Below are 22900 nucleotides of genomic sequence, written 5' to 3'. Positions count from 1 at the left end.
GACATGGCTGAACATCAAATATTGACTTGCATCACGGGTGACCTGGCTGTTTTTTCCCCCCAGGGTCAGTGTTAAAAGACGTGTCTTAGGTCGATAAAGTTTATTTCCATTGTATCTTTCTGTACAATAACCCTATAAATACATTTTCACATGTAAAATAAAAAAAGAGGTCACCTTGCATTCCACCCAAAAACAATGTTGTTAGGAAGTACAAATAATGCACAAAACAAATGATTGGATGAAACAAAAGGTGCTTAGAAGGAACAATATTCATAAGATAACGCACTATTACATATCTCATATGACATGTCAACTGCATTTCTCGTTATTTTTTCTGGTTCGGTTATTAAAACTACAGACAATGGATGTGCATTGTGTAAAACAAGAGATGAAACTCTAATTTACCCCATATCATACATGATAATAAATCCTTCGAAAAACAATAGAAGGCACCACACACTGCTTTAGAACCTTCCTCCCATTGAACGTCTAGAACGTTAAAACATCAATTGATGTTATCGCCATAACCCGTGTAACAAAGCCTACAAGAGGAGAGAAAGTGTCGAGTTGGAGATGAACTGGTCTTAACATGAGTACAAATGCAAACAGCTGGGAATCTTAGTGCACTCATGCTGCTTTAACAAATACAAGACCCCTATGAAAAGGTGGAGGCAATTTGCTATCGTTTGAAAAGAGTCACAGCACCAGCATGACATCTCACTCCATCATTTAGTTCTTTTGATTAGGTACAATATAAACATCCAGGGTAAGCATGTCATTTCCCATGGAGAATGAAAGTTGTAAGAGTTGTTGTGAACTGATGGCGATGCGTTTACTGAGACAATGTTCATGTTTAATGATGAAGGTCAAATGTCAACTGTAACCAGCCACCATAATGGTCTTTGACCTTCACTTCAGTCTGTATTACCTACACAACACCACCACTGTGGAATTCAGGCTCATGAGCCTGTGGTATCATCTTTGATGTTGGACACACCATCACTGTGACTGTAGGATAACACCAAGGGTCTTCACTGTGGCATTCACAGCATTCATAGCAGCGGTGGCCACCACAGGCAAATCTCTAGCCACTCTCTGGATGGGGGGCATGTTGGGTCCTTCCAATGTGTCCAGGATACCTTCAGACAACATTTTTTTTAAACAAAATGTCAAATTCTTATTTATTTAATCATACAGAAATTCAAGACCCAGTTTAAGAATATACCTTTGAGGGTCTTTGAATAGAAGCAATTAAAATGTGTTTAAAATTGGACCAGGGGAGTCAACTCAATTACCCGAGTTCACGTTATTGGCTTTCGTTACTCTGAAAGACGCATGTCCACTGCAATGAAATACTTTTGTGGATGACCTCATTTTATTAGTCTCTCTCTCTCTCACACACACACACACACACACACACACACACACACACACACACACACACACACACACAGTACCAGTCAAACGTTTGGAAACACTTACTCATTCAAGGGTTTTTCTTTATTTTTACTATTTTCTACATTGTCGAATAATAGTGAAGACATCAAAACTAAAGAATAATGTAGTAACTGTCGTTTCTCTTTGCTTATTTGAGCTGTTCTTGCCATAATATGGACTTGGTCTTTTAGGGCCATCTTCTGTATACCAACCCTACCTTGTCACAACAAAACTGTCTCAAATGCATTAAGAAGGAAAGAAATTCCACAAATTAACTTTTAACAATGCACACCTGTTAATTGAAATGCATTTCAGGTGACTACCTCATGAAGATGGTTGAGAGAGTGCAAAGCTGTCATCAAGGCAAAGGGTGGCTAGTTTGAAGAATCTCAAATTCAAAATATATTTTGATTTGTTTAACACTTTTTTGGTTACTACATGATTCCATATGTTATTTCATAGTTGTGATGTCATCACTATTATTCTACAATGTAGAAAATAGTAAAAATAAAGAAAAACCCTTGAATGAGTAGGTGTGTTCAAACTTTTGACTGGTACTATATATATATTACATATATAGCGAGAGATCGCTCGATCCTGGGTCACATACAATACGCAAAACAACAAAACTAAAGTGTCCTAATTGCACACACTTTGGGTAGTACAGTTCCTTCAAAAAGTATTCACACCTCTTCACTTACTCAAAAAAATCACACCCGTCTGCACACATTACCCCATACTGACAAAGTGAAAATGTTTTTAGAAATGTTTGCAATTGACATAAGCATTCACACCCCTGAGTCAATACTTTGCAGCGATTACATCTGTGAGTCTTTCTGGGTAAGTCTCTAAGAGCTATCCACACCTGGATTGTGCAACATTTGCCCATTATTATAAAAAAATATTATTCAATCTCTGTCAAAACTGTAACTCGTCCACTCAGGAACATTCACTGTCTTCTTGGTAAGCAAATCCAGTGTATATTTGGTCATTCCATTTATTTTTTTATCCTGAAAAACTCCCCAGTCCTTAACAATTACAAGCATTCCAATAACATGATGCAGCCCCCACTATGCAAGAACATTTGAAGCGTGGTACTTAGTAATGTGTTGTATTGTATTTTCACCAAACAGAATTTCTTTGCCACATTTTTTGGAGTATTACTTTAGTGCCTTGTTACAAACAGGATTCATGTTTTGGAATATTTGTATTCTGTACAGGCTTCCTTCTTTTCACTCCGTCAATTAGGTTAGTATTGTGGAGTAACTACAATATTGTTGATCCATCCTCAGTTCTCTCTTATAACAGCCATTAAACTGTGTTTTTAAGTCACCATCCAAAGTGGTGCTCAAAGGGATATTCATTGTCTGATTTTTTTATTTTTACCTATCTACCAATAGCTGCCCTTCTTTGCAAGGCATTGGAAAACCTCTCTGGTCTTTGTGGTTGAATCTGGTTTTGAAATTCACTGCTCGACTGAGGGACATTATCGATAATTGTATGTGTGGGGTACAGAGATGTGTGGGGTACAGAGGTAGTCATAAAAAAAATCATGTTAAACACTATTTATTATTGCACACAGAGTGAGTCCATGCAACTTATTATGTGACTTGTTAAGCACATTTTTACTCCTAAACAAAGTGGTTGGATATTTGACTCAAAACATTTCAGCTTTTTATTTTTAATGAATTTGTCAAAAATAAATAAAAAACATCCACTTTGTCATTATGGGGTATTGTGTGTAGGGAAGTGATACCTCTACACCTGAATCCATTAAGAGTCTCAAAGTAAGAGAGCTGATCTAGGATCAGGTCCACTCTATATTCATTATGATTTAAAAAGTCAAAAATGATCTCAGATCAGCACCCCTACTCTGAGACGCTTTATGAAAGGGGCCCTGGTTTGCTTAGTAAGGAATCTTACCTTCAACAATCTTGTGATAAGCGAAGTGCAGGTAGAGCAGAAAGAGCATATGCAGAGCACCCAGTGTTCCACAGAGGATGAGGCGTGGGGTCTGTCCCACGGTCCGAGAGATGAGAGCAGCCACCTGAGAGAGAACGAGAGCGAGGGGTAATGTGAGCAAGTGGGACAGACTGACTATCACTGACATAGTGGGCACGTTCAAGCGGATACAGTTTTTGCAACGTTTGTTGCATTATGGGGATATAAATTGCCCCGACTTGCACCTACATGTCGACTGCATGAAATGTACAAAAATCACGTGATCAAAGGTCATGAAGTTGACTGCAGTCTACTGCAAGTTTCTGCAGTTGCTCTTCGCCAACTTTATCCTGCAGCCATCGCCTGCATTGTAGAAGGCTCTATTGTCAACCAGTCATTACAGTATTTTTGTTTGACCCACGCAAACCTGACCAAAGACATGACTGAAAAGGGAACCAACTTTGCCACGATTCATGTAAGCCTATACAGTGGTTATACAGTGCCCTCAGACAGTATCACACACCTTGACTCATTTTGTCGTATTACAGCCTGAATAGCCTGGATTTTTTTTCACTGGCCTCCAAATAATACAACAACCTAAACACAAGGCCAAATCTACACTGGAGTTGCTTACCAAGAAAGTGAATGTTCCTGAGTGGCCGAGTCACAGTTTTGCCTTAAATCTACTTAAAAATCTATGGCAAAACCTGAAAATGGTTGTTTAGTAATGATCAACAACAAATTTGACAGAGCATGAATAATTTTGAAAAGAATAATGGGCAAATGTTGCGCAATCCAGGTGTGGAAAGCTCTTAGAGACTTACCCTGAGACTCACAGCTGTAATTGCTGCCAAAGGTGCTCTAGGTATTGACTCATGGGTGTGAATACTTAGGTAAATTAGATATTTCTGTATTTCATTTTCAAAAATTTTTAAACAAAATCTAAAACATGTTCTCACTTAAGTCTTCATGGGGTATTGTGTGTAGATGGGTGAGAAAAAAATATATTTAATTCATTTTGAATTCAGGCTGTAACAACAACATTTGGAATAAGTCAAGGGGTATGAATACTTTCTGAAGGCACTGTATACAAAATGAATGTGATATTTGAGGCTCTCTCCCACTAATTGATTGTTAAACGTGCACACATGATTTCAGTTTGTGAGTGTGTAATATGGGGGTTGGAGACATGTTTATTTCAACATTATAAAGAAAAACTTTTCTAACCAATGGCAACACTGCCATGTTGATCTGAGCCTTGCTGTTGGAAAAACCACATTAGTGTCCGTCTTTCAGCTGTCGCGGTTGCACCTCCCCCGACTTCGCTCCTCGACTTTTCTAGTTGGTTGCTTTAGCCTGACCACTCAAACGTGCCCAGTGTGAACGTCAGCAAGTGTCAAGGGGCTCTTGGGACTTGTAGTAATTGACCTGCTTATTTACCATCCGCAGTGTGGAGAGCCCTCCTACGACCAGCCACAGGATGTAGAACAGGGAGTGGAAGTGGACGTTGTAGGTGACGAAGAGAACCACGCAGTGTCCGAAAAGACCATAACCCTGTTGGGGGCACATAGAACAGACAGTGACATTTCACACTGCATTTATAACAGACTGATTACACAGGGATGCTGTGAGGGAAGTGATGGTCATTGTTGACTCACAAGCAGAGACAGCGTCTGGACCATGGTGATCTGGGCGTTGCACAGATATGCCAGGAAGTATATGAAGGAGGAAACTCCCAGCCAGTAACCGAAGCACGTCCCTATGGCTGTGCCCATCAGAGTACCCTCTCTCTGTCCAGGGAGGAAGAACAATGTATTAGGTCTAATCAAGGTCAGATAGACAACAAACAGTGGCTTCAGAAACTAGTCAAACCCCTTGACTTATTCCACATTTTGTTGTTACAGCCTTTATTCAAAATTGATTAAATATGTTTTTTTCTCACCCATCTACACACAATACCCCGTAACGATCAAGTGAAAAATGATTTTTTGGAAATTTGTGTAACTTCATTGAAAATGAAATAGAAATACATAATTTACATAAGTATTCACACCCATGAGTCAATACTTTGTAGAATCACCTTTGGCAGCGATTACAGCTGTGAGTCTTTCTGGGTAAGTCTCTAAGGGCTTTGCACACCTGGATTGTACAATATTTGCATTTTTTCCCCTAAATTCTTCACGCTGGTTGTTGTTGATCATTGCTAGACAGATGTTTTCTTTTTTTAAAGCCAATTTAAGTCAAAACTGTTGTATTGGATTGGCCCCAAACATAACACTTTGTATTAAGGACAAAAAGTGAATTGTTTTGCAGGATTACTTTAGTGCCTTGTTGCAAACAGGATTCATGTTTTGGAATATTTGTATTCTGTACAGGCTTCCTTCTTTTCACTCTGTCAATTAGGTTAGTATTGTGGAGTAACTACAATGCTGTTGATCTATCCTCAGTTATTTTATCAGTCATTAAACTCTGTTTTAAAGTCACCATTGGCCTCATTGTGAAATCCCTGAGAGGTTTCCTTCCTCTCCGGCAACTGGGTGACTGGGTGTATTGCTACACCATCCAAAATGTAATTCATAATTTCACCATGCTCAAAGGGGCATTCAATGTCATCTTTTTTATTTTTACCCATCTGCCAACAGGTGCCCTTCTTTGCAAGGCAGCATTACATACTGCTCGACTGAGGGAACATACAGATAATTTTACGTGTAGGGTACAGAGATGAGATAGTCATTAACAAATCATTTTATTGTCTATAGTGAGTCCATGCAACTTATTATGTCACTTGTTAAGCACATTTTTACTCCTGAACTTATTTAGGCTTGCCATAACAAAGGGGTTGAATACTTATTGACTCAAAACATTTCAGCTTTTCATTTGTAATAACTTTGTAAAAAAAAAATAATCTATTTTTATGAAATGGGGTATTGTGTGTAGGCAGTGACACAACATTTTTATTGAACCAATTTTAAATTCAGGCTATAACACAACAAAATCTGGATTAAGTCAAGGAGTGTGAATATTTTCTGACGGCACTTATCACAATTCGATGGAGATCTACAGACAGTTCCTTGGACTTAGTTCCTTCTCTGACATGCACTGTCAACTGTGGGACCTTATATAGACAGGTGTGTTTCTTTTCTAAATCCTGTCCAAACATTTGAATTGGCCACAGGTGGACTCCAATCAAGTTGTATCGACGTCTCAATGATGATCAAAGGAAATTGGATGCACCTGAGCTCAATTTGGAGTGTCATCGCAAATAAGCATTTAACCACATGAGTGCTATATGAGCAGTCATTTATATCTTTGAGCAGCAAAAGCTGAACAGATGGCTTTTGGTTTCATAATGTCGAAAGGGTTTTGAGTTGATGGCTACCCCCATTTCCAGTTTTAATTCATCTACCGTCGGTATCCCTGAGCTTCATAAGAAATGTTCATCTATACACACTGTATATTAACATGCATTTACAAAGCCGGTATAAGTTGAGCTCTCTTACAATAACTGTTCCTGATGTCTTCATTCCATGCAGGAGGATGGCCACCAGCGTGAACACCAGCATCATGGGCCCATAGAGCTCCCCAGCAATCTTCTATAGTTGGAAAATAGGAGCAGGGAAAACATTTCATATTTCCCTTTAATTGGCTAGGTAAGCGCCCGAAAGCCTCTAGATTTAAATCTCCTCTCGGCCTGTGAAAATAGTACGGGAAAAGAAAATGCCACTCACCTGTGGAAAATGTATCATGCGGATGGGTATCATTGATTCAATCAACCTCGGGTAGAAAAGAGGAGGAAATGTCAGGAATCTTGTTTTAAAATGTGACTCCGCGAGACTATTTTACGAGTTACACGTTGTGATTACAAGCACATTCGTGACCGACTCTCACCTGTTCCTGACTTGCATAGGCTCTACATCAAAGTACGGCCGGAGAATATCTATGTTGGCATATAGGTTGAAAGCTTTGGAAGCCTGACGCTTTCCTGCTTGCCACACCTAAGAGGGGACGGGACGACTGCAACATTAACCAGACAAGGCTATTGAGATGTAACTTATAATATCGGGTTATGGCAAACGCCCATTTTCATGACAAAGGGAATGTTGTGTGTGACAGGTTGTTGCCCATCATAAAGCATCACAAAGTACTCTCATCTCACCTCATCTGCCACCTGTCTCCTCAGCTGGCCCTTGATACCCTTCATGCCCAGAAACTCGCCATCCTCTCCAGTCTCCTCTTCAGTTGCTTCCGCCTCCTCTGCCACCTCTTCCTCCTCCTTCATGCGCTGGTGCATCTCCCCCATGTCCTCAAAGCTGGAGCCTGATGTGTCATCCATGTTCTCTATGTCAATCACTGCTGACCCAGTGCCCTGGTAAGACAGTTTATTAGATATAACTACTGTACATCCACGTATGTGAAATGACGTTTGACAAGCAAATTGTCAATGTTTCCTTTGACACAAGTCAGTCACCACGTGAGACGAATAAGAAAGAAACAAAAAGGCTCTTTCCAGTTTATGGTCAGCTAACTAGCTACCCCGGTTCATAGACTATAACTGTAGTATCTTCTGAGCCCGGACATTTGAGCTAAACATTAACACGCATCGCTTGCGGTACGGCTTTGGAAACATATCAGCAAGAAATCATTAAAAAATATGTTTTAAAAAGGTTACATTACTACACGCCTTTATAGGGTTAGGGTTCCCACGTGGCCATGTTTCTGTGCACTACGTGTGCCAATTGGCTGTCTGTGCCTCTGAACACTGTGTGTAACGTTAACGTTAAATGGAAGACTGATGCTAAAATACTGTCGGCTGAAACCGGTTAAGTGTACAGTAAGTGTGTTTATGATTTGTGAAATGATTTTGCGAGAGGGATTTGTTTGTTTCTAGAACCGTACCTCAATTAACCCTCCTGTTGTGTTCGTTTCATGTTAATTAATTCTGTGTCCCCTGTCCAAAATGACCGCCCCATTATAGCGGATTATAAATCCATATCACCTAATGTTGAGTTACATCTTTTTATCAACTTAAGTTCTTGTGAACATACAAGTTTTGAACTTCTATTTGCTATTTATGGCCTGTAGGCCTCATTGACCTGAGCTCATAACTCGTTTAGTAAAAAAAAAAAAAATTATGAATGTGAATTATTTTGACTATAACAAATACTCAGATGAAACATAGTGCTATTTATCACAGACTACTTTGCATCAAAGTTTAACAAGGACATTTGTTTTGAAACCATTTCAAATGTTTAAATAGAGTCACAAAATAACATCTGTGTTCCTGGTCAAAACTGACCGGTATGATTTTATTAGTAAAGAAAGGACATAGGCCCAAAACTACACATGAAAACTTTACCATATTACAAAATGAATGTCTGAGCACATTCAAGAACAGTATTACTAACAATCAATGGCGGTTACATTTTGTGTGTTCTCATGTACATGTTGGCCAATACGTGGTGGTTGATGCATGTGCCTTGCACATAATGCTCGTTTTGACAACTCTTGTAGCACACAGATTGCACCTTTTCCTTCTGTCTCTGGCAGACGTAGATCTTGCTTCTGGCCCTTGTACATCTCTCACCAATCCAGCAGAGGATGATGTTAGAGGAAGGTGTTGGCGCCTTTGAATGAGGGATGCCACCATGGCTTTCCCCAACTCTTCTAGGAGTAGTTTCCTCTTGAAGAATTTCCCCTGCTTCAAGCCTGGATTCACTTCCATCCACACCACAAAGGCGTTGTAGACCGACACGTCTAGGATGTTGAAGAACACCACCATCGGCCAACGTGCCGTCATCCTCTTACAAGCGTATGGGCCAGTGACCTGCAAAAGCGCAACAATCAGTGAATAAAATAATGAGTACATACAAGTGATACTTCATGTCTTGCATAGTAACGTGAGAAATTGCATCAAAGCATCATTTTAATTGATCACATCTAAAACATATTTACATATTCAAATGAATATAATTGACTCCATATTGTTCAAAGTCAATGAGCCTTTCACCAAACAATTTTTAATGGTGTAGATAAAACAATCTGGTAATAGAAAAATAAAGTACATGAGAAAGATAAAAAGTAACATACCTTATCAAGGTTGTCAACTCCCCCTTTGTTCCTGTTGTAATCCAGGACAGCGTTGGACTTCCTGTCCTCCCTGGTACTCACAGCGGCATCCCTACGCAGAGTTGTCATCAGGAGCACATTCTTCTTTTTCTTCGGGCAGTAGGACACAAGAGTGTGTGTATCGGTGAAGGCAAACTTAGAGGAAAAAAGCGATCCCTGTCCTTGGTAGTGAGTGAGGCAAATGAGGCTTGTTCCTTCTGACCGTCCCCACCATGGTCATTTTTGGGGGGAGCAGCTCCTGACCAAGAGCATATGAGGTGAAGAAATTCACGTGTTATGTTGTGCCCCTGGAGACCTGCAGTCATTTCCAGGACCACCCGCTTCCCCTGATTCCTTTCCGGAACACCGTCAGAAGGCTTCCCGGTGTGAACATGCATGTTCCATGTATAACTTGCCCAGGCATCACATGCTGCCCATATCTTTATTCCATATTTAGACTGTTTGCTTGGCATGTACTGTTTGAATGGGCAGCGTCCCCTAAAAGCGACCAGACACTCATCCACTGTGATGTCTGGACTTGGGTTATAGATGAGTGGCAGGCGCTCCACCCACTTGTGCCAAACCTCTCTGATAGGTGCCAGCTTGTCTTGTTGACGGCGGCCTGGTCTTGTATCACGGTTGTCGTAGCGAATCAAAAATAATAATTGCCCGACCAGACTCTGCATCCCATAAACTGGTGGTATGTTCGTTTCTGGATCTGTACACACCAGCCAAAATCAAGAGATCCACGTATGCTTGGACGTCTGTCCGGGTCTACCTCGTTCCAGTTGTCTTTGTAAACGCTTCTCCCCTCCAAGTTGGTCATGTTTATCACTATAGTTTTGATTGACTCTGTCAGGAACAGTTCGAAGCAGGATTTTGTCATCAACCTGGGATATGGCGTATCTCGTTGGCCCTAGGGTCATCCTGATAACATTTTCAGCCGACAGCCAACCTCTCCTCTCAGGTGGGGATGCAGACCAGGACAAATTTCCATTCTTTGACCAGAATGTAACAACCTCAGCAGGGCCCTCTTCCTCATCACTGGATTGTTCCACATCAGTTGTCTCTTGGTCTGGATCATATTCTGTGTTGTCTACAACTTCTGACATTTCCTCCTTTAACTTCACTGTCAGTGTAACTTCACTGTCAGTTTCCTGGCCTCTCTCCTCCTCACCAGTGTCATGATCAAAGATATGATCAAGAGCCTCACATAGTGTATCGTTTGGTCATTGTGCTGCCACAGAATGAATTGTGAGCAAGGCCTCAAAAAAGCTTTATATACCAGAGCTGCAAGAAAAGTTTTATATATTATTGAAACAATGTTGCGATTGTTTGTGAGAATGCCAACAGGTGTGGATCCTGTGGGGGAAAGATTCTATTGGGGAAAGGTTCCTGTGGGGTTTGCCATGGAAGACAAGAAGGGGAGTGAGGTGTGTGTGCTCAAACACACATGCATGTGGGGGTCTGGTTGAGGAAGTGTGTCCATCTGATGAATGGGCGTGTGTCCATCTGATGAATGGGCATGTGCCTGAACTCAATTTTATACACTAATTGTAGTCTCACCCATTCATTTCTAATGACCGGTCATTTTTGACCAGGAACACCAAAGGTGTACAAAAGTTAAATAAAACACCCAACATTTTATTAAAATCATCTAAATGTATTTTGTGTGTTTAGATGCCCTATGTGGACAAAGTCATGGAACCGTATGACAATCAGATTAAATGAGCTAAATGAGCGGCAGGTAGCCTAGTGGTTAGGGCGTTGGGCCAGTAACCTAAAGTTTGCTGAATCTAATTCCCGATCTAGCAGGTATCCCTGATCTAGCAGGTAAAAATCTGTCGTTCTGCCCCTGAACAAGGCAGTTAAACCACTGTTCCTAGGCCGTCATTAAACAAAAATAATAAAACTAAATTTTTCAGAGAGTACTTGTAAATCGGTCCAATTCGGCTGGAACACAACAGGAGGGTTAAGAATTATTCACGTTTAGATGAGCCAATTCGCCTTAAACGGAACATGTAGCTATGGTCCTTTGACTAAGGAGTAACGTTAGGTTAATTTAGCTAGTCCATTATTGGGCTAGTTTACTAACTACCACAACATTGTGGGACAAGTGCCCATTTTCAGTAGGATGATATGTACTGCAACACTAAAGTCCGATGTACAGTGATGTTATCAAATAAGTCGATACATATTAAGCATTTTCTTGGATAGCTATAGCTAGCTTCTAGCTAGTATAGTAGCGTTACCTGGATAATGTTGTCATCAAAACCGCCCCATGGTTCCGTGTTTTTGTTTCCATCAGACGAAGCCATCTTTTAGAGCAAGTGAACGTGTTCTTGATTTCTTGTAAAAAATGTAACTGCACTTTCAATCTCACATACAACCAACGAATGGTTAATTATAGCATCAGAGGTGCTTTAAAGATAAACGTTTGTTCCCAAATGCATTAAGCTGCCTGGTAATATTCCACGCACAACAACACGTCTTGCGTACGACGTGGACACTTCTCCTTTGTGTGAATTTCCGGCAGACTAGATGCTTTTTGGCGTATTGCTGCCCTTCTCAGCCCGGAGTATGCATTACACATTGTGACAAAACGAAAAATACAAATTTCATCACCCATAACCCTGCAACTCTAACACCAACACACGCCCCTTATTCCACTACTTCGCCAAGAAACCAACCTTGCTAAAACACAAACTATTCAGGTCACTCAGTTCTGGCCTACTACTTACTGGTATCCTCTCATGATACCTTAGCCCACCATCCTCTACTTCCCTCACCGCCTCAGCAAATGACAATCTGCACTGCTCGAACCTGGGCAACCTCAACCTCTCACAGGACATTTCTGATCCCCAGCAACATTGGCTCCCCCACAATTGAAACTCACTACTTTTTCTTCAAACTACACACTCCTTTGTCTCATGCCTCGGAATCTTCAACCTACACACTGCTGCTACATGACCATAACCTTGGCACCTGAAACATCAAATGGATTCGGAACAAACGCTATCACGGCATAGCTCATATATCCTAGCATGACTTTCAGGCAAACACTCAATATCAAAACTCAAAAGGATAGACGCTGAAGGCACTGAAGCCTTCCCCACACCTGTCAACCCAGGTTGTTCCTTTTCACTTTTGTGGGATTCGATCTCTGAACTCCCACTATCCGCCTCCATCTCAAGATTCTCAAGCGATAAAGTAGATTTAAGAAATTCCAGTTGGCTTGTATTCCGGGGACGTAGGTTTATACTAAACGCCATTGTTATGCCTTCACTTCATCCGGTCTTCTCTTCCTGTCCTCAGACCCACCCGTGATCGTGGACACTTTTTCTATGGGATTATGGCGGTCCACAAACAACGTTAGAGGTGCATGTCTCCACCTACTGGATGGGTGGAAAACGGATCAACTTTAACGGCAAATTTTTAAAATTTATTTTACCTTTTATTTAACTAGGCAAGTCAGTTAAGAACACATTCTTATTTTCAACGACAGCCTAGGAACAGTGGGTTAACTGCCTTGTTCAGGGGCAGAATGACAGATTTTTACCTTGTCAGCTCGGGGATTCGATCTGACCACTAGGCTACCTGCCGCTCAAATAATAGGGAGAAGAGAAGAATGTGGGGAAAAACACACATATATATATATATATAAACAAAAATATAAACGCAACAATTTCAAAGATCTTACTTACTGTTCATATGAGGAAATGATCAGACATCCCAAACCATCTCAATTGGATTGAGGTCAGGTGATTGTGGAGGCCAGGTCATCTGATGCAGCACTTCATCATTCTCCTTCTTGGTCAACTAGCCCTTACACAGCCTGGAGGTGTTGGGTCATTGTCCTGTTTGTCCTAATAGTCCCACTAAGCGCAAACCAGATGGGATGGCGTATCACTGCAGAATGCTGTGGTAGCCATGCTGGTTAAGTGTGCCTTGAATTCTAAATAGATCAGACAGTCTCACCAGCAAAGCATCATAACSCCCCCCCCCCCCCCCCCCMAATGCTTCATGGTGAGAACCACGCATGCAGAGATCTTCTGTTCACCTACTCACAAAGACGGTTGGAACCAAAAATCTAAAATTTTAACTCATCAGACCAAAGGACTTGTTTCTTGGCCCAAGCAAGTATCTTCTTCTTATTGGTGTCCTTTAGTAGTTTTTTTGTTGTTGCAGCAATTCGACCATGAAGGTCTGACTCATGCAATTTCCTCTGAACAGTTGATGCTGATGTGTCTGTTACTTGAACTCTGCGATGCATTTGTGTCTTTGGCATCATTAAAAGTGAAGACTGCTATTTTATCAAATCAATTCTCTGTAATTATTATTAATTGATTAAACTAATCATGTAAATGTAATTAACTAGGAAGTCGGGGCACCACGGAAAATCTTCAGATTACAAAGTTATAATTTTCCGAATATAACTCTTCAGATATTTTAATATGATAAATTAGTCTAATATTAATGAATTATTCTTTACCTCACGTCAGTCGCATTCCAAATGACGTAAATTGTTGGTTATCTGCACGAACCCAGCATTTACTGTAAATCATCCATACACCAATTGGCCTAATCATTTATTTACTAACTAACTAAATAATCACAGAAATGCCTAAACAAACAAACAGTAGATATTGGTTACTAACAAATGATAGGGAAGATTCCCTGGTGGGCTAAGCCGATATGACGGCTTGGTGGACAAAGGGGGTGTGAACTGAGAGAGCGGGAAAGACAGTGGATCACTACACACAGTGGATAATTATATTAATTGAAATTCTAATCCTTTGCACATGAACGCTCGCTCATTTGGGAATAATTGCAATCAATATATTTACACCAATATGTCGCTGTCTTCTCTGTTGGAATCGTCAGTCCGTCTGCTGGAGAGTCAGTTCATCAGAGTTTCTGGCTACTCATGGTGGCGGCTCCTGATAGTGTCTGTTGTAATGGATACGTCAGGCGTCTGTTGGGGTTCATTCCTTGGTCCTTGTCAATCATTGGCTCATTTGTGAAATTAGCATTCAGACAATATCTTCAAGTAAATCAATCAAAAACCTTTATTAATGCAATTGCAGACAGAAGTTGACAACAGGAACATAGCAGTAGCTTCTCTGAATTTATTAGCATTGTCTACTGTCACACAAGATCAAAATGTCAAAACCAGACAGTGGTTACTTCTCTTGATCCAGTTTCGGTCTGACTCAGACCTAGACCGTTTACACATAATCCAAAATATGGATATTGTTCAGTTCTCAAATTCTGTGATGTAATAGAAGTTCTACTGTGAAACTCTCTCCATACTGCATGGCCAGGGAAGGAGAGTCTCCGCCAGGAATTTATGACCTGAGATAACAACCTGGGTGTAGGAGAGAGTGAGAGAGGGGGAAGCCACGATCTATACCCAGAAAGGGCCACGTCATGACACATTTATTTGGGCTGCAATCTGAGGTGCAGTTAATTCTAATGAACTTATTCTCTGTAGCAGAGGTAACTCTGGGTCTTCCTTTCCTGTGGCGGTCCTCATGAGAGCCAGTTTCATCATAGCGCTTGATGGTTTTTGCAACTGAACTTGAAGAAACTTTCAAAGTTCTTAAATTTCCGGATTGACTGACCATGTCTTAAAGTAATGACAGACTGTCGTTTCTCTTTGCTTATTTGAGCTGTTCTTGCCATAATATGGACTTGGTATTTTACCAGATAGAGCTATCTTCTGTATACCCACCGTACCTTGTCACAACTGATTGGCTCAAACACATTAAGAAGGAAAGAAATTCCACAAATTAACTTTTAACAAGGCACACCTGTTCATTGAAATGCATTCCAGGTGACTACCTCACCTGCCATGAGTGTGCAAAGCTGTCAAGGCAAACTGTGGCTAGTTTGAAGAATCTCAAATATATAAAATATATTTTTATTTAACACTTTTTCTGGTTACTACATGATTCCATATGTGTTCTTTCGTAGTTTTGATGTCTTCACTACTATTCTACAATGTAAAAATAAAGAAAAACCCTGGAATGAGTAGGTGTGTCCAAAACTGGTACTGTATGATCAAAAGTATGTAGACCCCTGCTCGTCAAACATCTCATTCCAAAATAATGAGCATTCGAATTCATCCCAAAGGTTTGATGGGGTTGAGGTCAGGGCTCTGTGCAGTTTATTCAATTTCTTCCACACTGATCTCAACAAACCTTATATATATATATTTTTTTTACTACCCCTTTTTCTCCACAATTTTGTGAAATACAATTGGTAGTTAGTCTTTTCTCATCGCTGCAACTCCCTTAGACTCGGGAGAGGCGAAGGTCGAGAGACATGCGTCCTCCAACACAACCCTGCCAAGCCACACTTCTTCTTGACACACTGCTCGCTTAACCCAGAAGCACCAATGTGTCGGAGGAAACACCGTCCAGCTGGCGACCAAAGTCAGCTTGCGGGCGCCTGGTCCGCCACAAGGAGTCGCTAAAGTGTGATGAGTCAAGGAAATCCCGGGCGGCCAAACCCTCCCCTAACCCGGACAACGCTGGGCCAAATGTGTGCCGCCTCATTGGTCTCCCGGTCACGACCAGCTGTGACACAGCTTGAGATTGAACCCGGGGCCGTAGTGACGCCTCAAGCACTGCAATGCAGTGCCTTAGACCACTGCGCCACTCGGGAGGCTCTGACAAACCATTTCTGTATGGACCTTGCTTTGTGCACAGGGGCATTGTCATGCTGAAACAGCAAAGGGCCTTTCCCAAACTGTTGCCGCAAAGTCGGAAGCACAGAATCGTCTAGAATGTCATTGTATACTGTAGCATTAAGATTTCCCTTCACTGGAACTAAGGGGCCTAGCCCGAACCATGAAAAACAGCCCCAGACCATTATTCCTCCTCCACCAAACTTTACAGTTGGCACTACGCATTCGGGCAAGTAGGACTGCCAGATGGTGAAGCGTGATTCATCACTCCAGAAAATGCGTTTCCATTCCATTCCATACCATTTTTATGCGCTTCTTGCTTCAGCACTTGGCAATCCCATTCTGTGAGCTTGTGTGGCCTACCACTTTGCGGCTGAGCCGTTGTTGCTCCTAGACGTTGCCACTATACAATAACAGGAGTTGACCTAGGCAGCTCTAGCACAGCAGAAATTTGACGAACTGACTTGTTGGAAAGGTAGCATCCTATGACGGTACCACGTTGAAAGTCACTGAGCTCTTCAGTAAGGCCATTCTACAGCCAATGTTTGTCTATGAAGATTGCAAGGCTGTTTGCCTGATTTTATACACCTGTCAGCTGTCAGCTGTGGCTGAAATAGCTGAATCCACTAATTTGTAGGGGTGTCCACATACTTTTGTATATATAGTGCATCTTGCTGTGCTTTGTAAACGCAGATCAAAAATGCTTCTTATTATAGTTTCTGCTTTGCATCAGACTAATTTTGTGCTTCAGTTGCACTTCTTCACTCAGATAAATTCCCGAATTGCATTAAAATCAGCAGACAGCACTCTGACTGTGTAGCTACATTTCTCCGGTACTTTTCTCTGGTAAACTGCAAGATTAACTTAGAGAAAAATATTAGGAAATGTAGCTGGCTGCATTCTTTCTATGGTAATCATTACAAATATGATGGTCATGGATAATTTTTTGCAAAAAAGTCCTTGCTTTTTAATTGTAAGCTCATTTACTTGTGTGGCTGCTAGCCAAATAGCATAGCACTTCTGTTGCCAGCCAGACCTGCAGCCACTGGTGTTTGAGCCAGCACCCCAACCCACACTGCAGCTAGTGTCTCGTCTAGACCAGCCATCACTGGATTTAATTCCAGTGCTGGTCCCTAGACTACCTTCTGCCCTTGCAGACCTGCTTGGCTTGGACCTGATGCCCAAGCTGACTCGCTAGCTAGTGTCTCAGTCGGGGTCCAATCGAGCACCTTTCCTGGACCTAGCAGCAGCAGATACTGTGAGCAGGTCGTCCCTCACTGCCCGCTCCATCCATGCCACTGAAAGGGTGGAGACATGGGGAGGCAGGGCTTACAAGCACCAGACATCACGGGCGGCGAAGATGACACAAGGCTGCGCCGCCGCACAAGGATTTTCTTGACATTTAAAAATGTACTTCATACATTTTGGGGTGGCTTTGTAGAAAATCCCCTCTCTTAGCCTCCATTCAAAGACACAAGCTCTGAGACACTTTACACAAGCAGAGGTACTGGGAGGATGGACTTTCCATTTTTTACAGAGCTCTGCACCCCCAACTTTCACACCTTTGCTCCTGGAACCAATGACCGTATATATGAATGGACAAAGCCATTGATCACGTGACATGATTAATTCCTATGTGAAGACTCAATGAAGTCAGTTAAGATGGCGTCTCATGGAGACATAACATGCATAGTTTGAGCTACTGCAGGAAGTGATGTTGCAGGCTAGCTCAGTGCTGCCACCTCTAATTGATTAATGAGAGGGGGCAGCACCTCCCGGCTGGCTCGGCCCTCCCTTCCTGCTCTGAGTGACTCAGAACAGAGCTACGGGCAGCTGAGCGAAAATTGAGAAACTAAACTCCTGGAGGACCTATCATCCTTTCACTCCCTCCTCTCTACCTTCTCTTCCTCTGTGTCCACTGCTAAAGCTACCACTATACATTTCAAGCTTATGCCTCTAACACTAGGAAACTCTCTTCCACCTTCTCCTTAGGTCTTTTCCTCCACCCCCCCCCCCCCCTCTCTGTGAACGAGTTTGTCAACCACTTTGAAAAGAAGGTTGACGAAATCTGCTATTCATTCACTCAGATATTGAGTCCACTGGTTTCACTCACAAGAAGACTACCCTACACCTTGGCCTCTTTCTCCCTCTCTCTCAGATGAAATCCTGCGACTAGTGAGGTCTGGCCGCCCGACAACATGCCTGCCAAACCCCATCCCTCCTCCCTTCTCCAGACCATCTCTGGAGACCTTCTCTGTCCTGGCACCCCAATGGTGGAACCAGCTTCCCCTGAAGTTAGGACAGTAGCGTCCCTGCTCATCGTCCCGAAAACATCTGAAACCCTAACTCTTCAACCCCCCAAATAATAAAAAAATATTAATTAACCTGAACCAGCACTTGCACTTGATTCCCCCCCCCCCCCCCCCCCCACCCCTCCATTTCTAGCTCTGACTCTACTGATACTACTTTATGAGGAAAAATGTACTTTCTATTCCTGTGATATGTGGTTGTCCCACCTAGCTATCTTAAGATGAATGCACTAACTGTAAGTCGCTCTGGATAAGAGCATCAGCTAAATGACAAAAAAAATTATGTAAAAGGCAGACTGCAGGCTGCCATTAGCAACTAAATTCTCCTTAACTTCTTCTGTGTGCCATTTTTTTTAAATGATCGGTTTAAGGACATACAATGAGTATACAAAAAATTAAGAACACCTGTTCTTTCCATGACAGACTGACCAGGTGAATCCAGGTGAAATCTATGATCCCTTATTGATGTCACTTTTAAAATCCACTTCAATCAGTGTAGATTAAGGGGAGGATACAGGTTAAAGAAGGATTTTTAAGCCTTGAGACATGGATTGTGTATATCAGAGGGTGAACGGGCAAGACAAAAGATGTAAGTGCCTTTGAACTGGGTATGGTAGTAGGTGTCAGGCGCACCGGTTTGTCTCAAGAACTCCAACACTGCTGGGTTAACGCTCAACAGTTTCCTGTATGTATCAAGAATGGTCCACCACCCAAAGGAAATCCAGCCAACTTGACACAATTGTGGGAAGGATATGAGTGTACATGGGCCAGCATCCCTGTGGAACACGTTCACTACTTTGAAGAGTCCATGCCCCGACGAATTGAGGCTGTTCTGAGGGCAAACGGGAGGAGTGCAACTCAATATTAGGAAGGTGCTCCTAATGTTTGGTATACTCAGTGTACATCTGGTGTATTAGAAACAATTATTAGTACCATGATTGTCTTTAAAACCATTTTTTTTATATACACGAAGATTGACCAAGATTGACATTTTTCCATTCACTTCAGTGGCTTCAATGAGAGGGGGCAGTCGTTCTCCCCTGCCTGGAACATTCTGTTGCTATGGGCAACTCTGCTGAATAAGTCAGCTGACAGATGTCAGTGAAACAGGCCTGATCCTAAAGCACACTGTTCCCTTGTTTTTTTATCACATTCCAACGATAAAACTGGCGGGGGCAAAAATGCTATTTCAGAATGTGGGGGGGGCAAATTGATCCGACGGATGGCAGCCCTCATGGCCAAATTATTTTTTACACGCTAGCCTAGCAACAGTAGCTTAGCATACTACTGCTAGCTGTTATTGTGTATATACTGGTATATTGTATGCTATGCTAGCCCTCCTGTGTAATATGCTACCATTACTGCTATGTAGCATGTTAGCCCACTAGCCCTAGCTATTACACCTATTGCTCTTACTATACTGTATACTATAGTCTTAGTGCCCTGACCATACTGTGCATATATACGGTTTGATCGTGTGTTGTGTTAGGCTATACATTGGTAGCTAATAGTAGTAGCATATGTGCCATTTCCTGCTGTTTCCTGTTTACATATGTAGCTATTTATGCCATATCACAATACTATTTACTATACAGTTATTATTCATTCTAGTGCTACCGTTATGCATAGCCATAACAGACTGTGCACTGTGTAATACATGCACTCTATTTCTGTTCTCTATACAGAACAGAGAACCACTTCCACGACTAGTATATCCTCCTTATTTGCTGTGTGTGTGTGTCTGTTTGGTGTGTGGCAATAAAGTGTGAATTGTATCTCTGTCTCCTGCTGGTCATTATCAGTTCTCTTACTGGGACTCTAGGACAATTGCAACCTATCAAAAATCTAAACTGGCAGCTCTTTCGAGACCACCACCCATTTGTGGAGCTCTTTCTCAGGCTGTACTTGACCAACATTAGAACGGGAAACTACGTGTAATAGGGTATGGGTCCAGAACTCTAACTCCAGCAGAGAAAAACGACCACCGTTCTGGCAAACTTGAGTTTTTAGCGCTGAAGTAGGCGATCTGTGACAAGTTTAGTAACCACCTACCTACCTTTACAGACTACTACCCATTGACCTATGTTCTGAGCACAACAAGACTCAATGCAGTAGGTCACTGCTGGGTCGACTTCCACTTTGACTTTAAGTACAGATCTGGGAAGAAAAATGCAGACGCTGACATGCTGTGACATTGTCCTGTCAATCTCCACAGCCACGTGGGTGAATACACGAAAGCTATGCTACCAGAAGTCGGCTCAAATCAAATTTTAGTTGTCACATGATTACTTACAACAATAAAGATTTTTTTTTTTTATAATATAAATGCCTGGACTTTTAATTTGAGAATATCTTATACAACGGGTTAAAGTTCTGTGTAGTAACCCCAGGTGTAAAACAGTAAATAATCAAATCAAAGTTTATTTGTCACGTGCGCCGAATACAACAAGTGTAGACCTTACAGTGAAATGCTTACTTACAGGCTCTAACCAATAGTGCAAAAAAGGTGTTAGGTGAACAATAGGTAAGTAAAGAAATAAAACAACAGTAAAAAGACAGGCTATATACAGTAGCGAGGCTATGAAAGTAGCGAAGCTACACACAGACACCGGTTAGTCAGGCTGATTGAGGTAGTATGTACATGTAGATATGGTTAAAGTGACTATGCATATATGATGAACAGAGAGTAGCAGTAGCGTAAAAGAGGGGTTGGCGGGTGGTGAGTGGCGGGACACAATGCAGATAGCCAGGTTAGCCAATGTGAGGGAGCACTGGTTGGTCGGCCCAATTGAGGTAGTATGTACATGAATGTATAGTTAGTGACTATGCATATATGATAAACAGAGAGTAGCAGCAGCGTAAAAAGAGGGTTTGGGGGGGGCACACAATGCAAATAGTCCGGGTAGCCATTTGATTACCTGTTCAGGAGTCTTATGGCTTGGGGGTAAAAAACTGAGAAGCCTTTTTGTCCTAGACTTGGCACTCCGGTACCGCTTGCCATGCGGTAGTAGAGGGGTGGCTGGGGTCTTTGACAATTTTTAGGGCCTTCCTCTGACACTGCCTGGTTTAGAGGTCCTGGATGGCAGGCAGCTTAGCCCCAGTGATGTACTGGGCCGTACGCACTACCCTCTGTAGAGCCTTGCGGTCAGAGGCCGAGTAATTGCCGTACCAGGCAGTGATGTAACCAGTCAGGACGCTCTCGATGTTGCAGCTGTAGAACCTTTTGAGGATCTCAGGACCCATGCCAAATATTTGTAGTTTCCTGGCTACTTCTCAAAGTATTCAATTGTCAAGAGGATTAAAACAAGGCTGTTTATTATCGGCATATCTATTTATGATGGACAGCATCTCTAAGCCTGAGCGAGATCTTAGAATCGTCCAGCAGCAACAAGGACACGGAAGGAAAGGAGAGTGAAGAGGAGAAGGAGGTGCTAAGGGTGGTCACGTCACCATGGTGTCCTACCTCGTCAACAACCCCAACAACATACTGTCGGTCCCCGCACCAGACCTACAGTATCTCAGCTCACACACCCACTCCCATGACATCTCTCAGGTAGGGACCGCTGGATGACTAACATACAACTACTCTACTTCTACAAACATGTTTGTTTATTTGTCTGGATGGAGTTGTATTGACATTAAGTTGATACCAAATATACTTTTGTAATATCTCCTTACATCTTACCGAACCCAAACAGGCTCCAAGAGTTCCATTCCTAGCCCTGGCCATGGTGGAGCCAGACAGAGTACCCTCCAACATCACAACACCTCTACCCATCATCACAAAAAGGTCAGTCCAACAGCAAATATAGGTCCAACTTTGATAATTCCCAGACCAAGACGACAACTAGACATCAGTTGATTGCACAAGGCATCAACGCGTTATAATGATTACTGTAATTTGGGATGCTAAAACCTTGTAGCTAACTAGTTGTATTGTCCTGTGTGGCTGTCTCCGGAAGCTCCAAGCTAAGGCTGAGTCCCCTACAGCATAGCCGCATCACTGCAGACGGTCTAGACAGACCTGCCACCTGTACCAGCTCCTGGAGTGCATTATGGAAGAGGCGGAGGGCAAGCTGAATGAGCTGGGCCTATGTGAAGGTCTTACATGTGTTGACTAATACTGCTTTTTTAAATAACTTTGCATGGGTGAGCTGGATAGATGACACACACCACTTCCTCAAGCTGAACTGGAAGAGGTAGCTGCAGCTACAGTATGGTCCATTTTGTGTCTTCAACAGTTTCCAACACTGACAGGAAAAGACATGCACTGCTGTGAAGGATCCTGCCTGACACAAATACTTCAAATGGCACAATTACATAAGAGGCTGTCTGTTTGACAGGTGTTTATCGAAAGGAAACCACAAGAACACTATCCCTCACAAGATAGACTAAAAACAGTGAGTAAAGTGATTGT

The 22900-nt window shown here is 42.1% G+C and overlaps 1 protein-coding gene across 1 annotated transcript; it reads right to left on the bottom strand.

The window, feature by feature from the left end:
* Positions 1 to 410: 410 nt before the first annotated feature.
* Positions 411 to 12003, bottom strand: LOC111978268 (protein YIPF3). Its single transcript, XM_024008234.2, has 9 exons — positions 11736 to 12003; positions 7535 to 7744; positions 7267 to 7373; positions 7107 to 7152; positions 6879 to 6971; positions 5037 to 5168; positions 4819 to 4932; positions 3361 to 3484; positions 411 to 1139 (listed from the first exon to the last, which is right to left on the bottom strand). Exons 1-9 carry the CDS (start codon positions 11799 to 11801, stop codon positions 1000 to 1002), a joined length of 1032 nt encoding a protein of 343 aa, XP_023864002.1. The 5' UTR covers positions 11802 to 12003; the 3' UTR covers positions 411 to 999.
* Between the last annotated feature and the right edge of the window lie 10897 nt (positions 12004 to 22900).

The sequence above is a fragment of the Salvelinus sp. IW2-2015 genome, linkage group LG18, assembly GCF_002910315.2.
Source record: "Salvelinus sp. IW2-2015 linkage group LG18, ASM291031v2, whole genome shotgun sequence".
NCBI classification, from domain to species: Eukaryota; Metazoa; Chordata; class Actinopteri; order Salmoniformes; family Salmonidae; genus Salvelinus; species Salvelinus sp. IW2-2015.
Note: the sequence above shows the minus strand (reverse complement) of the source record. Positions and strands in the feature narration are given on the sequence as shown.

Excerpts from the sequence above, each read along its gene's own strand:
- LOC111978268 (XM_024008234.2), bottom strand. The coding sequence starts at position 11,801 with ATGGCTTCGTCTGATGGAAACAAAAACACGGAACCATGGGGCGGTTTT. Across the intron at positions 7,745-11,735 it reads TTGATGACAACATTATCCAG|GGCACTGGGTCAGCAGTGAT; the intron begins GTAACGCTACTA and ends CTGTCTTACCAG. Across the intron at positions 5,169-6,878 it reads AGACATCAGGAACAGTTATT|AGAGAGGGTACTCTGATGGG; the intron begins GTAAGAGAGCTC and ends CTCCCTGGACAG.